Below are 14,709 nucleotides of genomic sequence, written 5' to 3' on the forward strand. Positions count from 1 at the left end.
TAATTAGGAATGGGCCAGTGCCAATTGACATAATTTACCTTATCAGCAGATGGGGTTATTCCCACATGTAGTCGCTAATAGCCCACAATTATTGCCTAGAGATATTTAATGGAGTGGAGAAAAGGTTAAAGGGGCCAGTTGGATATAAGGCTTTTAATAGTAGGCTGTCCCTCTTACCTGTCTTTCCCAATGGGGCTTTAATTTACATCACTATATAGGCCATGGTTTCCTTTGTGTTTTTTGTTTGTTTTTTGTTTTAATCATATCTTAATACTCAAGTGAAGAGAATTTCCGAGAAAGAATTAGCAAGAGAAAGGTTTAAGCCAGGACTCCTGGCTGTGAACATGATTCGTCTGGAAGATACAGACATCTTCAGATTTCTTAGAAAGTGTAATTTGACAGGTAGTAATTTTGGTAGAAATACTGTGTGACTAGGCTGGATGAAGCCAGGCTGGATGGAGCTCTGAGTAACATGGTCTAGTGGAAGGTGTCTCTGCCCATGGCAGATCATTTGGAACACAATGATCTTTAAGGTCACTTCCAACCCAAACCATTCTATGATTCTATGACTAGTAGTGGGTGTCTTGACAGAGATGATCTCCTGTGACATAGCCCCTTGGCTTCCAGAGGTTAGCCTATATGCAGTACATGGACTAGCTCTGAGCTTCTGCTCCAGGCTTGTTGAATTTTGCAGAGGCTGGTGTTTTTGAGACAAGGGCTTATGCTCATGGTGCAGAGGGATGCCAAGTCAAAGATCATCAAGAAAATCTGGCACTCCTCTCTCTTTGTGCCCTTTTTTTTTTTAAGACCACAAAACACAAATTGTTCTCAGACATCTTGTTTGGTGGTCTTCATGAGGGTGGTGTGAGGAAATCACAGCTGAACAGCAGCTGGCAATGATGCCACTACTAGATTTTACAACAAAGTCTAGTGGATAGCTTTAATGTGAGTGGCTGGTATGATCTGGGGAAGGCAGACCACACTGAGTTACATTCCCTCCGGTGACTGAGGCTAGAAACCACTAGAACTGTGCAGAGTTTCAGATGGACAGGAAGCACATAGTTTGAAGTCACAGCAGAAAAACCAGCTAACACAAGCAGGACACCTCATGGCTGTAACAGAGTGAATGCATCTGGGAAGGAACAGGCACTAAGAGCCCTTTGGCTTTTTGGGGATAGCTGGACTGGCAGGGAAATGCTAAGTGTTCACTCCTTTGCCTTGTGCAAAGGGGGCATCTAGGGGCCAATCTGTAGAACTACTGGCCTCCATGTGTACCTGCAACTACAGGGAATGCACAACTTTCTTCCCAAATTGCTGTCTTGGCCTCTTGCCAGGAGACTGGAGGTTATCTGTGATGGACCTAGAGGAAAATGAAAGCATTCACACCTGTACCATTGGTGACAGGCTTCTGCATTTCCCAATATGCAGATCATCTGAGCATCCCACTATAGAGATGAGCAGAAACACACTTACCTTGAGCAACCCATGCCAATGCTACGTGCAATAGAGTGCCTAAGAGCTAGAGCAGACAGGACAAAAAGAGACAATTCATATTGTCCTGTTTGATCTAGGATTGAGCAGCTTACAGCAAAATCAGAGACTACTTTGAAAAATTTTCTGAGCATTTAGTTCCTTCTAAGTCACAGTCCTAACCATGGAGCTACACTACTCATTGTGCTGAATATGTTCAACAGTCAATTTTGTTCCTGGTCAGAAAACTGTCAGTTCAGTGCAATAGTGCAAGAAAGCAAACATTCATAAAGTAAAGCTTTTCTCCTCTGACCAGCTTGTTTCAGTCCCTACTGTGCATGGCATTGACTGCTCTGTTGTATTTCATTCCACAGCTCTTGCTCAGAAAGGGATGACTGGTACAACTGCATCAGCAGACACATCCCAGATGACTACAAAGCTCACAACACTTCGACTTTCCACAGCAGTGTGGAGGTAAAAGGAGGCCAAGTCTTTCAATGCTTGAAAAGGGAAGGAGGGAGAGAAAGAGAGAGAGGAAGGAAGGAGGGTTATAAAATTCAGAATTCCTAGTAGCCAGATGTTCTATTTTCTTTTAAACCAGTATGCCAAGCTTGAACAGTGAAACTCATCACAGCTCATGGGCCACCTCTGAAATGTTAATCACACTCTATACTCTGTGGCCTTTGCTTAGTTCTTCTGAAGGAAGATTATTTTGTCCTGAAGGACAAACCAGTAACTATTTTTGATTAATTAAAAATAGCTACAAACTTTATAGATGTAAAAAACCCAAAATTACCCATTAGTTACACTAATATCATACACAGAATAAAGTAACTGCCAGTGCAAACCCCACTAGCAATTTTGCAATTGTACCAGCACAATTATGTATATTATTACCTCACTATTTTCAGTTGTACTACGCTCAGTTAAGAAGGCCAAGAATGCATCTGATAAAAAGTAAAAATGCTATTTGAGCTTGTGTAGAACCTCAGTTTTACTAAATAAGAAAGAGTGCTAGTGAGGCCACATCTGGAGTGCTGTGCCCAGTGCTGGGCTCCTCAGTATGACACATGGAAATGCTGAAAAGCCCAACAAAGGGCAACAAAAATGATGATAAGGGACTGGAGCATCTCTCCCATGAGGAAAGGCTGAGAATGCTGGAACTGTTCAACCTGGAGAAGGCTCAGGGAGGATCTCCTCTATGTGTACAAGTACCTGGAGGGTACAAAGAAGACAGAGCCAGGCTCTTCTCAGGGCTGCCCAGTGACAGGACCAGAGGCAGTGGCCACAAACTGAAACACAGGAGGTTCCCTCAAACAGCAGCAAACACTTTTTCACTCTGAGGGTGACCAAGCACTGGCACAGGTTGCCCAGGGAGGTTGTGGAGTCTCCATCCTTGGAAATGTTCAAAGGACACCTGGACACAGTCCTTGCCAACAGGTGCTACATAGCAGTAGCACCTGAGCAGAGTGGGTGGACCACATGACCTTCAGAGATCCCTTCCAACCTCAACCAGTTTGTGATTAAACTTGAAATGTTTTAAGACCTCAGAAAGTAAAAAATTAATTCAAAACCGAAACAGGATTTTTTTTCTGGCCTGTATCTAATCTACTTTCAAATATTTAACAAGAAAAAGATAGAAATTAGTCAGTACAGCAATCTAAACCAAATCCTTTTTCAACAAATGAAAAAATAATTTCTTTTCCAGCTCTGCTTCTGATGTAAACCTGAATGTGCACATGAGGAAAATTTGGAGGAATTTCATTTGTCTGTCTTTAGATCCTATTTGTCTGCAGAAGTCTAATTTCCACATAGGAAACCTTCCTAACAAACAGTCCTTCAAAAGCACAAGAGTTTGTGCTATTTGTGCCAAATGCTGAGCTGCTGTGAACTGACAGTGGAGGGCCCCTAATACTTTGGTGCTGAACCTGAAGTAACATAGCTTTTCAGCACAGTTTATTAGATTGGGTTCAGTTCCACGTGGACCATGGCTCCCTGGGCTTGAGCAAAGGCACCTGAACAATACTGCGATGCAGTGCATTCCAAGAACTGGGAAAAGTGAATGCATTTTTCTAAAGCTCCTTACATATATTCAGATCAGCCATGGAAAGCATGGATCAGATTTGGAGTAGGAGTAGGGCAGGGTAAATTCATCTTTGGTTTTCGTGTTTTCTTTACTCTCTGTTGCATCATCACAGAACTATCCCAAGGTGTAATGACATAAAAAGCTCAGGTACTTTTTTGATTGAAAGCTGTAGAACTTTTTATGGATATTATTTCAAAAGTTTCTTACAAAAAGATGGGTTTAACTCATGTTCTTACCTGTAATTTTCATATGCAGATAATCAGATACTTGTCTGGCATGGAAGACTGTCAGGATCTCACCAAAAATAGATTTGCATGGATTTTTACTTGTTGTGACTCTGGCTTTAAGAGCACCATGTACTAATCTTTCAGTGCTGAAGCAGTTGTATGTCACTTAAAAGTGCATTAAGAATGAGGAAATTTGGGGATCTTAACAGGAGAAGGTAGATTGAAATGAGATGAGAATTGTATGGGATGGAACAGGGCTGACTGAGTGCACTTTGAAAGTGCGGATGCTTTTTCATTTATTCTTGTTTGATTTTAAGCTAAGGGAAAGGCTTGGAATACCCTTGGGTGAGAGGCCTCCTACTTTGGTACCTGTGTCCCATGTCATGATGTGCATGAACTGTGGCTGTGACTTTACGCTCACTTTGAGGCGACATCACTGCCATGCCTGTGGGAAGGTAAGAGCTGTACAAGCTTCTAGGGGGGCTTTATTCGCACCTCTGGGCTGCTGGCTGCTACTGCTGTAACTTCTGCAAATTTGTAGCAACATCCAAGACCTGAATTTGACTTCTCACAGAACCTGTGAGTGCTTTGCTAAATTAGGTAATTAGGTTCCTAATGTCGCTAGAAGAAACAACAGTAACCTTGCCTTAAGGGGTAAAAGGAGTTCCTGAAGGCGGGTTAAAGCCTGACAAGATACTTATTGCTGGGTGCAGCCATTATATCTGATATATAGCTAGCTCTGAGACAAGAAGCAATGCACTAAAAATACAGGCTCTCTTCTGGACCAGAGCAGTAACACATGTACTCCGTGACCTGTCTCTAATAACATCTGGTAAAATTATCTTCCAAGAAAAGTGAAGAAATTTGGCAGTAGAGCATGGTTTGGTCAGTGACCAAAGGAAAAGTTTCCTCTTTGCTCCATTGAAGAGCTGTTGCCTTTTGCCCTAAAGCTAAGGGGATCTATAAGTTTTTTTGGTTTTGTCCCTTTATTCCTGACTCTAGAGAATCGCTTATATACATAAACCTGCAGTCATGTTTTAAACCATGGCTGTCTTTTAACCTGATTTTTAAAAAAATTTTAATAAAACTACCAGTGATTTTTGCTAGTATAAAAACCCCCCATTTACTTAATCTTTTTTCTAATTCCACAGAGAAAATCAGTCACACAGGGATTGCAGGAACATGCAAGCTTGCTTAAAAAAACAATGTTCGTAGCAAAGCTATGAAAACAGAAGTAATTTTAAAGGTGTCATTCTACAATTCACTACTAGGGAAGGTGTAAATTCCTGAGGAGAAGGACACAGCAATGGTGTACAACTAAATACAGTGTTCAATTCTGCTTGGCTCACAACAGTGTAAGCCTACAGCAATCATATTTCAGTCAGCAGACTTTCCCTGGCTGCCAGTTTTAGGAGAGAACCATGTCTGGTCCACTATCCATCTTCCTCTCCCAGCAAGCTGAGGGGATTTGTTTTGTATGTGCATATCTATAAATATAAATTATATTTACATGCATCTCTTCTTGATGGAACAGATTGTATGTCGAAATTGTTCAAGAAACAAGTACCCTATGAAGTACCTTAAAGATCAAGCAGCCAAAGTCTGTGATAGCTGCTACGTGGAACTTAATAAAAGAGGTAGGATTTTTTCATTCTTGGCAAAACTGACAAATTGATTTCCTTCCTATATGATGAGGAGGCTTTAGGACCTGCCTACTATGCTGTATTTTGTTAAATATGCCTCAAGCTTGAGGCATGTGTATTGAGGTTCCAGGAGAGCCAGGCTTTAATGGCAGCTGAAACTGTTTAGCAAGCCATAAAATCAAGTTTAGCAAACTGTTTTTTCAAATGGAAAGAGGGCAAATTTAGGTTAGATATACAAAAGAAATTCTTCCCTGTGAGGGTGGGGAGGCCCTGGCACAGATTGCCCAGAGAAGCTGTGGCTGCCCCATCCCTGGCAGTGTTCAAGACCAGGCTGGACAAGGCTTGGAGCAACTCAGAATAGTGGAAGGTGTCCCTGCCCATGGCAGGGGCTGGAATGAGATGAGCTTTAAGGTCCATTCCAACCCAAATCTTCTATGATTCTAAGCCAGGTTCTCTGAGGGCTTCCCTGACCATTTTAATAAACCAGAATAATGGTAAAAACTATGTCCTATGAGGAGCAACTGAGAACTCTGGAGATAAGGAGGCTGAGGGGTGATATTGCTCTCTGCAGCTTCCTGAGGAGGGGTCGTGGAGACAGTGATGCTGATCTCTTTTCCGTGTGACGCAGTGACAAGACACATGAGAATGGTTCAAAGCTTCATCAGGGGAGGTTCTGACTTGACATGAGGAAACCTTTCTTTTCCCAGACGGTGGCCAAACATTGGAACAGGCTTTCTAGAGAGGTGGTCAATGCCCTATGCTTCTCAGTGTTTAAAGGACATTTGGACAATGCTCTTAATAACACGATTTGACTTTTGAGCAGCCTTGAATTGGTCAGGCAGTTGAACTAGATGATTGTTGTAGGCTCCTTCTAACTGAACTGGTTTTTTCTGTCATTTCTAATTAATTATCCATTAAAGTAAAACAATGGCTTTGTGGTTCTTCATCCATGTTGTAGCTTTTACAAAAAGAAATGCCGGGGTAAAGTGCAGAGTCACTAAGAGCTTTTCTACATAGGGAGTTAATCTGGTAACAGATGAAAGCATAAATTCAAAGTAGAAGAGCTACTGCCTATCTAGAACTGTATTATTATCCTAATATGTAAGTCTCTTTTCTGATTTAAATACACATTCAAATCAAAGACAGAAGGGGGAGAGGGGTTACAAATATATGAACAGAGAGGGAATAGGACATAATTTTCTTGTACAACTACTCATGTAGACAATCTCTAATAAAAAGCATATTATACTGTCAAGAATAAAAAGGTGTGGACAAATGAAGTTTAGTTTTTCCATTCTGACTGAAGAAATTCACACTAGCCAAGCAAACGCATGAACAGGTGCTGTCACAACAGCCAAAAAAAAGCATCTCCAAGCCACTCTGTGTCCAAGAAGTGGTACTTCAGACTTGTGCTAAAACAATGCTATCTTTTACTAAGAGCTTTCAAATAATGTGTGTTGTCAGAAGTGGAATCATGAAGATGTGAACTCAGACAAGTGGAGTTAATGGAGATTTTCAGAGCCAGAAGAACTGTCTCCCATGCAGAATTCAAAGAAAATGGTTCATACAGAAAGAATGTCCCATTAGTGAATCTATCCTGCAAAGATGTTATAGAACATAGAGAAGATGTCAAAGCCATTTGCTTAATGCTCATTTTAAATAACAAGAAAACAAGCTGTGCTGTGCTTTGTCAGCTTTCTTGCAGGCTTCTTTCAAGCACCTGTAGGTTATTAAAAAAGGGTGCTATGGAATCCACTGATCAGACTTAAAGAGGTGATTTGAAAGAAAGGCTAAAATAAAAACTGAGTGTGAAGGAGGCATTACATTTTCCTTAGTCATTTACATTAGTGTATTGTGTCTCTTACACAGCCTGATATGTATCAACTCATCCATTTCCCCCTTCCCTTTCTGAATTTTCTTAATCTTGCAGGGCGGCCACTAAGCATGAGCTTCCCTCCAACTTCATCCAGGTGTTCAAGCAGTGCCTTCTCTGTTTTCCACAATATTCATTATTCATCTTTTAAGAAACAGAAGAAGATCCCTTCAGCTCTCATGGAGGTAGGACCAAGCTGCCTGAGAAAGGCAGGAGACTCGAGGAAACTCTGTGCTCTTACTTCAGCAGCTATGTTTATACTGTAGGCAGTAGGCTCAGCACATGCCTTGGTTTACTTTCATCATGCAATTATTTTTTTGTTTTTCACAGTAGTGTTTAAAATACAAAAATACTCTGAGCTCTGGAGATACCACAGAAGTGTCTTGAGCCCACTGAGAAACCCAGTTAGAGTATGACACTTTAATTTGCTCATCAGCCTGTGAAGTCTTGAAAAAAACTAAACCACCTTCAAGGTACTAGACAGAACAACAGAGCAGATCATAGACACTGACGATCTTACCAGTGTAAACAAAATTCCCACCAATTTCAATAGGGCCATGATTTCTAAAGCTGTATTAGTTTTCTTTCCAGGAACAAGGTGCCAATCATTTTGATGTATTCTAAGTAGCTAAGCTGCCCATTGAACTTGAGCACAGCAAGGTACTTCCATTTCCTGCAGGTATTTATCATTGTATAAAGAAATGAGAGTGCAAACATCTTGCTGAACTCACTGTAGAGTCAAGACACTGGAATCTCTTGAGGTTTGTTTGTGAAACTGCGCCAGAGATACAACCATGTAACACAAACACACAAATTTAATATTGAAAGAGCCAGCAGGCAGAATTTAAACCTCACCAGGGAAAAAGCATCACCTTTCTATCCACATGGAGGCAGCACATGTTTATTAACATGAACTATCTCATAATAGCATTACTCCATGTCCTGGCACATTTCTGTTCTGCTGCAAAACACTGCTATATAGATGCTCAGTTTTCTCTTCTGTCAGTGCTACACAAGCTGGTTTTGAATCTCTGCTCTTTGTTTCTAAATCCAGTACTGTTTACTGCTGTAATTAATGATGTACACTGCACTGTGTGTGTGCGTGTGCGTGCATGTGTATAGTTCCAGCTACTCAAAATCTGGATTTTTAAGAACATTAAGCACTTAGATCTCAAAATATTTCTGTGAGAGGGGCAACTCTTCTCAGAAATATTATTACACAAATGAAACCAAGTCATCATTAAGTGATTAATATAAATTAATATAAAACCACAGCAAAGCCCTAAATATACCCATGGCTTGAAAGTGTTCAGCCACAAGACTGTAATTCACTTTTGGAAGCATGCACTTTTAAAATACAAAAATACCCCAGACCTTGGAAAAGGGACAAGTTTGGCTTTTCAGAACACAACTGTAAGCTTACTGACCTGAATAATAACTCAACTGCATATTTCCCATTAGAGTTACTGAGAACAAAATTTAACTATAAATATTCAAACAGTTAAAAAGAACCCTAACACCATGCTTATAATTTTTCTGTATCAATACTTTTAATGGTCTACTTACAGTTTCACCTAGTTGTCTGGTGTGATGCAAGCATGCATATTCAGGAGTGGAAAAGCCTTTGCTGTTACAAATCCTGATTTCTCCTGCCTTGCTCCAGGTGGCAGCCTCAGAAGAGGGAGCTACCATCAGTGGTTACCTCAGCAGATGTAAGGGAGGCAAAAGGCACTGGAAGAAACGCTGGTTTGTTATCAAAGGCAAAGTCCTCTACACCTACATAGCAAATGAGGTACTGTGCAATCTGACTTGAAGTACTTTCTTATCTGAGATCCCTTCTTTACTCCCTACAGGCAGAACCAGGAAATGGGAAAGGTAGAAATGGTAGTTCTCACAACTATCTGCCTTCTGAGACCTGGTCCTAACAGACTGAATCCCCAGGGAGCTCAGCCACAGCCCTAGCTGGACCTTGGCAGCCCTCAGACACTGCCCTTCATTATTTGAACTTCAGATCATTATCTGACTTCTTGCTATTCATGCTATTATAAACTGTCAACCACAGTGAACCTAAATATTTACACCCAAAGACTTCAAGATCCTTCAGCATTCTCTGGTGTACCTTGATAACTGCCAGATATTTTGTAGATAGATAGCACTATGATCCATTTCTGGTGGGGAGGAGAATCTTGTAGTTTTGCAAGTATAAGTAAGACATACTTGTCCTACTAGTACCAACAGGTAAAGAGAGGAGACAGTCTGCAGAAGTCAGTATAATGCCAGCTCTGTTGGTCTGTAAGCTCCTCCTTACAGCCAAGGAGGCCGGGTATCAACTAGATCATTTTTATGTATTTTGTCCTTTCCCAGTCCCTTTTCTTATTTTATAATAGCTGCAATACAAATAAACTCGAAGTAAGTGTAATATAAAGTTTGGTTATAATGGACAGGTTTCATAAGCAAAACCATAAAATTCATTTTGCTGAAAAAAAGGACAATGCAAAAACTTGTAAAAGCAATACTTGGTACTTTAGGCCCTCAGAATACTTTGCAAACATCATGTGATGGTTGCATGAAGCAACGTTATCCCCTTTAAACAGATGAGAAGATTGAGGCACAAAAGGGTTCGTGATTTGACCAGCAGTTCAGACCATTATAATCAAATTCTATATCCCACACATTTACCTTACCTCACCTAAGCTTAAAAGTGATCATTTCTGGTTGAACAATAGGGAAAAAGCAACAATGCCTAATTACACTTTGCATTCCCAGTCTGCAATGTACGTTGGCAAAGCCAACATACACATATAATCACTGCCTCAATACGGTGATCAAAACTGCAGCTTTCACTAACAGCTAAACTGCAATTCAATTAAGGCTTATTGTTTTCTTTGACTTCTGCAAAGCCATGTCTAGCAAGCAAAATTTGTGGAAGTTTCTTGGGACTAAATTAACAATTAATTGCATTACCAGCTAGGAAATTTCAAACCAGCCTTTAGGAAAGCAAGTGTGCTGTTTGAGAAAGAGCAGATTTCTGAAAAAGTCACTAGTGCTTTGAAAGGAAATGATGAGGCACCAAAAAGACTACTATTTGCACAGAGTAAAAAAAAATTATTGAAAGAAACATAACTGGGAGAGAGTCTCAGGCTTTCCAAACTGCTGCTGGACTGTCCTATACTCTCAATAATCTCTGCTTTGCCTCTTGGACTGTTATGTCAAAGACAGCCATCAGTGTTGTGGCTAATTTGACCTGCATGGCCATGTGGATGATCACGAAGAACTGGATTTTCAGAGGTGGTGTTCAAGTTCAGTACTCAGACTAGGTAAAAATGTGCGGTACAGGCACTGCTCTTGTTTAGGTAAGAGCCACGAGTCCAGCAGAACAGTCACACTACTGCTTTTGCATTTCTGTCACAGCAGGGTTGTATCATTTGGTTTTCAGAAAGAGCCCTCAAACTGTTACAAGACTTCTCTCTAAATTTTGGTTCACTTCTTTGCTATTCAGGACAAAGTGGCTACAGAGAGTTTGCCTTTGCTGGGTTTCACCATTGCCCCAGAAAAAGAGGATGGAAGCACGGATGCAGTTTTTCATCTCTACCACAAGCAGACTCTCTTTTATAGCTTCCGAGCAGAGGATAACAATTCAGCACAAAGGTATGGGGGTTGACTTCCACACTAGCCAGTGCACAGGTCCAAAAGCTTATATAGGGCTTTCCCCTCTCCTTCAGTTCAGAGGAAGCAAGCAACTTTCAGAGTGTTGATTAAGCCAAATTACATGTGACTGGTCTGAGTGACTTAAAAAATCTACCTGGTGCTTTTAATTTCCTTTAGGAAGGAGAATTTGCTCCTCCTATGGGTAAAGAGGAGACTGAGTCTCAAGAGGCACGTCTAGAAGTCTGTCACAGGTGATTACTGTACAGAAGCTTCTCTGATTTATATGTTCAATTTATATGTTCAATCTTAGTTTTCTCATCAACAAATAATTGCTTATTTTTCTCAATTCTAATGCTACTGCTTCCACATAATAAAATAGTCACAAAATTTATATTAAAAATGCCAGCACCTCAAGACACACAGGAAAGGAAATGAGTGTTTATAGGAGGTTTTGTTGCTTTTAAACATACTTCAGTGGTTTCATCTTTCCTATTCTAAGACAGCACTTAACTGTCTTTGAGACTTTACAATAATTTACTGGTTAAGATTGCACTAGAAAGCAGGAGTCCCAGTACTCAGCTCCCTGCTTTAATCACAAAACTGTAGTTCCTCATCAGAGGTAGGATGGAAAATACAGTCTTCTTCAAGCTTTATGTTCTTAAAGTACTTATTTTTCTTAAAATACATATCTTCTAAAAATGTATATAGTTTTATATGTATCGCTTTTTCTTTTCTGCCCTTTCTAGGTGGATTGAAGCCATGGAAGAAGCATCCATATTATAGCAGCTATCACGCAATGAACTTGGAATAAATTCTCAGATTTCTGTACATTTCCAGCAATCTTCTTCTGACTTACAAAACTGAACAGCATATTTCAGGCCCACTGGCCACACACACTGGATTTGAACTGTTTCCAGTTTGCTCTTTTTGCTTCCTTCTTCTTACATCCATGTTGTTGCAAATGAAAACTTCAAAATAGAAAATATTTATGGTGATCTTTATGTATGTGCAACTTCAGCCTGTACTATAAGCTTCTCCTCTGACCTCACAGTAAACTAAGCCTAACATCAAGACCAGAAAATACATGGAAACACTGACTACAGTAAGTAACAGGCTCAGATTTACTTACTCAACAGCACTGCCATATTTCATTGAGTTGGTTTTGATGTCTACGACAACATGAGAAACAATGTAGTATACAACAAATGATCATTTAAAGCACTTTATCATTTTTATTGAACTACAGTTTCCTTTTCTTCATGTTTCTAAGGAGTTCTGTGGCATGATTTATTACCCATCCATTAACAAGTGCCAGCATGAAATTATGCCCCACATTTGCTAACTAGCTTCCACAGAAAAGGAACGAACTACACATTCAATTTACCTGGTCTATCAACACTTCACTGGCTATGATCCAACATAATTACTTACTATCAATTTATAATTTTACACAGAGCACTGTATAATTTATGTTAAAGGGTTTAGTTTCATATCACTGCAGTACTTTGAAATGCACTTCAGTAGCTCTACAGATCCAGGTGTTGAATTATATATATCACTTCTCTCTAAATACTGCATCAGACTCAAACCCAAAGGTTATTTGTAATTTATTATAAACCTACAGACAGTTTTTATTTAACATGTCTACCTAGTAGTGTTAAGATTTTTATCCTCTATTTAAATAGTCTATCTTTATTTTCACAATTCCTGTTGTTTCTGCTGTTCTTGTTATGAAAAATGTCATCAAAAATTGGATGCACATAACTAGCACAGCATTTGAAATATGCTGGGTGCACTGAAATGCACTTGTCTGAACCTGCTCTGCTGGAGTGCTTTGGAACTCCTGTGGCTATACCTGTCTCACATCAGACTGCTGCCGTGCTCTACATCTCCAGGGCTGGATTCTCAGCAGCCAGCTGTGTTTGTGTGACTTCAAAGATGCTGTGCTGCTTTACACCAGCTGAGGATATAGATGTCTGGAGTTTGGGGGGCTGGGTTTTTGTGTTTGGTTTGGGGGGTTATTTTTTGTTGGGGTGGGTTTTCTTTAGTGTTTGGGTTGGGGTTTTCTATAAAGAAGGTTGAGAAGTGATGTTCTAATCATTGCAATACAATGGTTTTGTGTCCTGTATTTGTCATAATATTTGACTGAGGAATAGAACAGCATCTATGATTAAAATATATCTTTGTATAAAAATACCATGTTCAAGAATTTACTTACATTAAAATATATTGTTGGGCATTTTTATTACTTTCATTTTTCCATTTCTTTAAGAAGCTTAATGGATATCTGAATTTTTGACCCTAAAAAATTGTTTAGAATTGTCTGCATTTTTAAAGGTCTATAATATATACCCAAATCATAAGGTAGTTCAGTTTATCACCTGCAAAAACAAGTTTAAAGAAACAAATACCTACCACTAAATAAAAATATCATTGTTTTGGGGTTTTTTTGATACAACTGAGTCTGACCATTTCATATAGCATATATTATCATGTGCAAACAGAAACCAAGTATAAGAAAAGTAAAACTTTTGATTCTTTAGTTAATGAATGAACCAGTGTTAACTCCTTATGTTAGAACCATGGCCTTGCTACCAATACACTGTAAATGTTTATCCCCCCTTAAAAACATTTTGCACTTAGAAAAAAATAAGACAACATTGAATACAGAGTAAGATCTCTAACTATAGTCTCAAACAAGAAAAAACTGCACTACAGAATGACAATATTATGAAGATTTAGGTGCTGACATTTGGTGACTGTTGTATGAAGCTTTCAGTTAGAAGCATGAAATGAAGATGTGAAAATATTTTGTTGTAAAAAATAAGATACAGTGCTATTAAACATTGTTTTAAGTAATGTAGAAAAATAAAAGAGCAAAACATAACTGCAGTTCTACAGGCTTTTCCTTTACACTATTTTTACCTTCTTTAATTCCAGCTTTGCAGTTCTAGTTAATAGATACTTGCCTATTAACCAATTCTCTGACAAACCAGGGAAGAGCATCAAATCAGAAGATGGTAATGGAGCCCTTGGGGTGGGAACAGGATTTAGACCTAATTGTTACGATGATGTGTTTCAGTCCACACTGCATTCATCTCCTGTAAAGCCCGCCTACTTTACTTCAACTTACAGATACAGGTGGTCTCAATACAGCATAAAAAAAGAGCAAAAAATGAAAATGTCCTCGCAATTTCAGTCCAACTGTTAACTAAATTTGAGCAAAGCTAAGCACCAGAGACAGAAATTATCATTGTTTCAGAATTATTCCAGTAATCACCTTTTAGAAAATGTTAACTTCTTAAAATAGGCATATATACTCAGTTTACTACCTGCCATTTACTTACACAGCTCTTTCCTACTAAGTTGTAGTTAGTATTACTCTTCCACAATGAAAACTTTGTTCCACACCTTCATAAATGTTTCAAAAATAATTCAATAATAAGTCACAGTGAACTAGCTATTTGGCCAATAGCTGAGATGCAATCTGCCCTCATTTGTTGTTTCGGAGTTTTTCTGTTTATTTTTCTACTTATTAAAAAGCATTAAAGTTATTAGCCATTAGTTGCAACTAATATTTGGACCTATTTTACAGCATATGCCTAGTTAAAATCTGTTTTTTAAAGTTATTAAATTATTTTTCCAAAATACAAGTCATTCAGAGATGGAGAATACCAACCCGACAAGATTCTGTGCCACTTACATAAGCACTGCTGGTCAAGCCCTAGGACTGCTGCCCTTCCTGAGCTGATTCTCTGCTGC

General features: G+C 39.2%; 1 protein-coding gene across 2 annotated transcripts in view; it reads left to right on the plus strand.

Annotated features, from left to right (window-relative positions):
• FGD5 (FYVE, RhoGEF and PH domain containing 5) overlaps positions 1–13,834 on the plus strand; it is a 93,275-nt gene extending 79,441 nt beyond the window's left edge. For both annotated transcript variants that reach the window (XM_051788854.1, XM_051788855.1), the window contains exons 15-21: positions 1,845–1,944; positions 4,101–4,238; positions 5,318–5,420; positions 7,357–7,484; positions 8,963–9,091; positions 10,799–10,947; positions 11,694–13,834. In XM_051788854.1, coding sequence (XP_051644814.1) covers positions 1,845–1,944; positions 4,101–4,238; positions 5,318–5,420; positions 7,357–7,484; positions 8,963–9,091; positions 10,799–10,947; positions 11,694–11,730 — 784 coding nt within the window. In that variant the 3' untranslated portion in view covers positions 11,731–13,834. The remainder of the gene's footprint in view (positions 1–1,844; positions 1,945–4,100; positions 4,239–5,317; positions 5,421–7,356; positions 7,485–8,962; positions 9,092–10,798; positions 10,948–11,693) is intronic.
• Positions 13,835–14,709: the final 875 nt, after the last annotated feature.

This window comes from Manacus candei, unplaced genomic scaffold (assembly GCF_025592945.1).
Source record: "Manacus candei isolate 608988 ecotype Guabito, Panama unplaced genomic scaffold, ASM2559294v1 h1tg000025l, whole genome shotgun sequence".
Lineage (NCBI taxonomy): Eukaryota > Metazoa > Chordata > Aves > Passeriformes > Pipridae > Manacus > Manacus candei.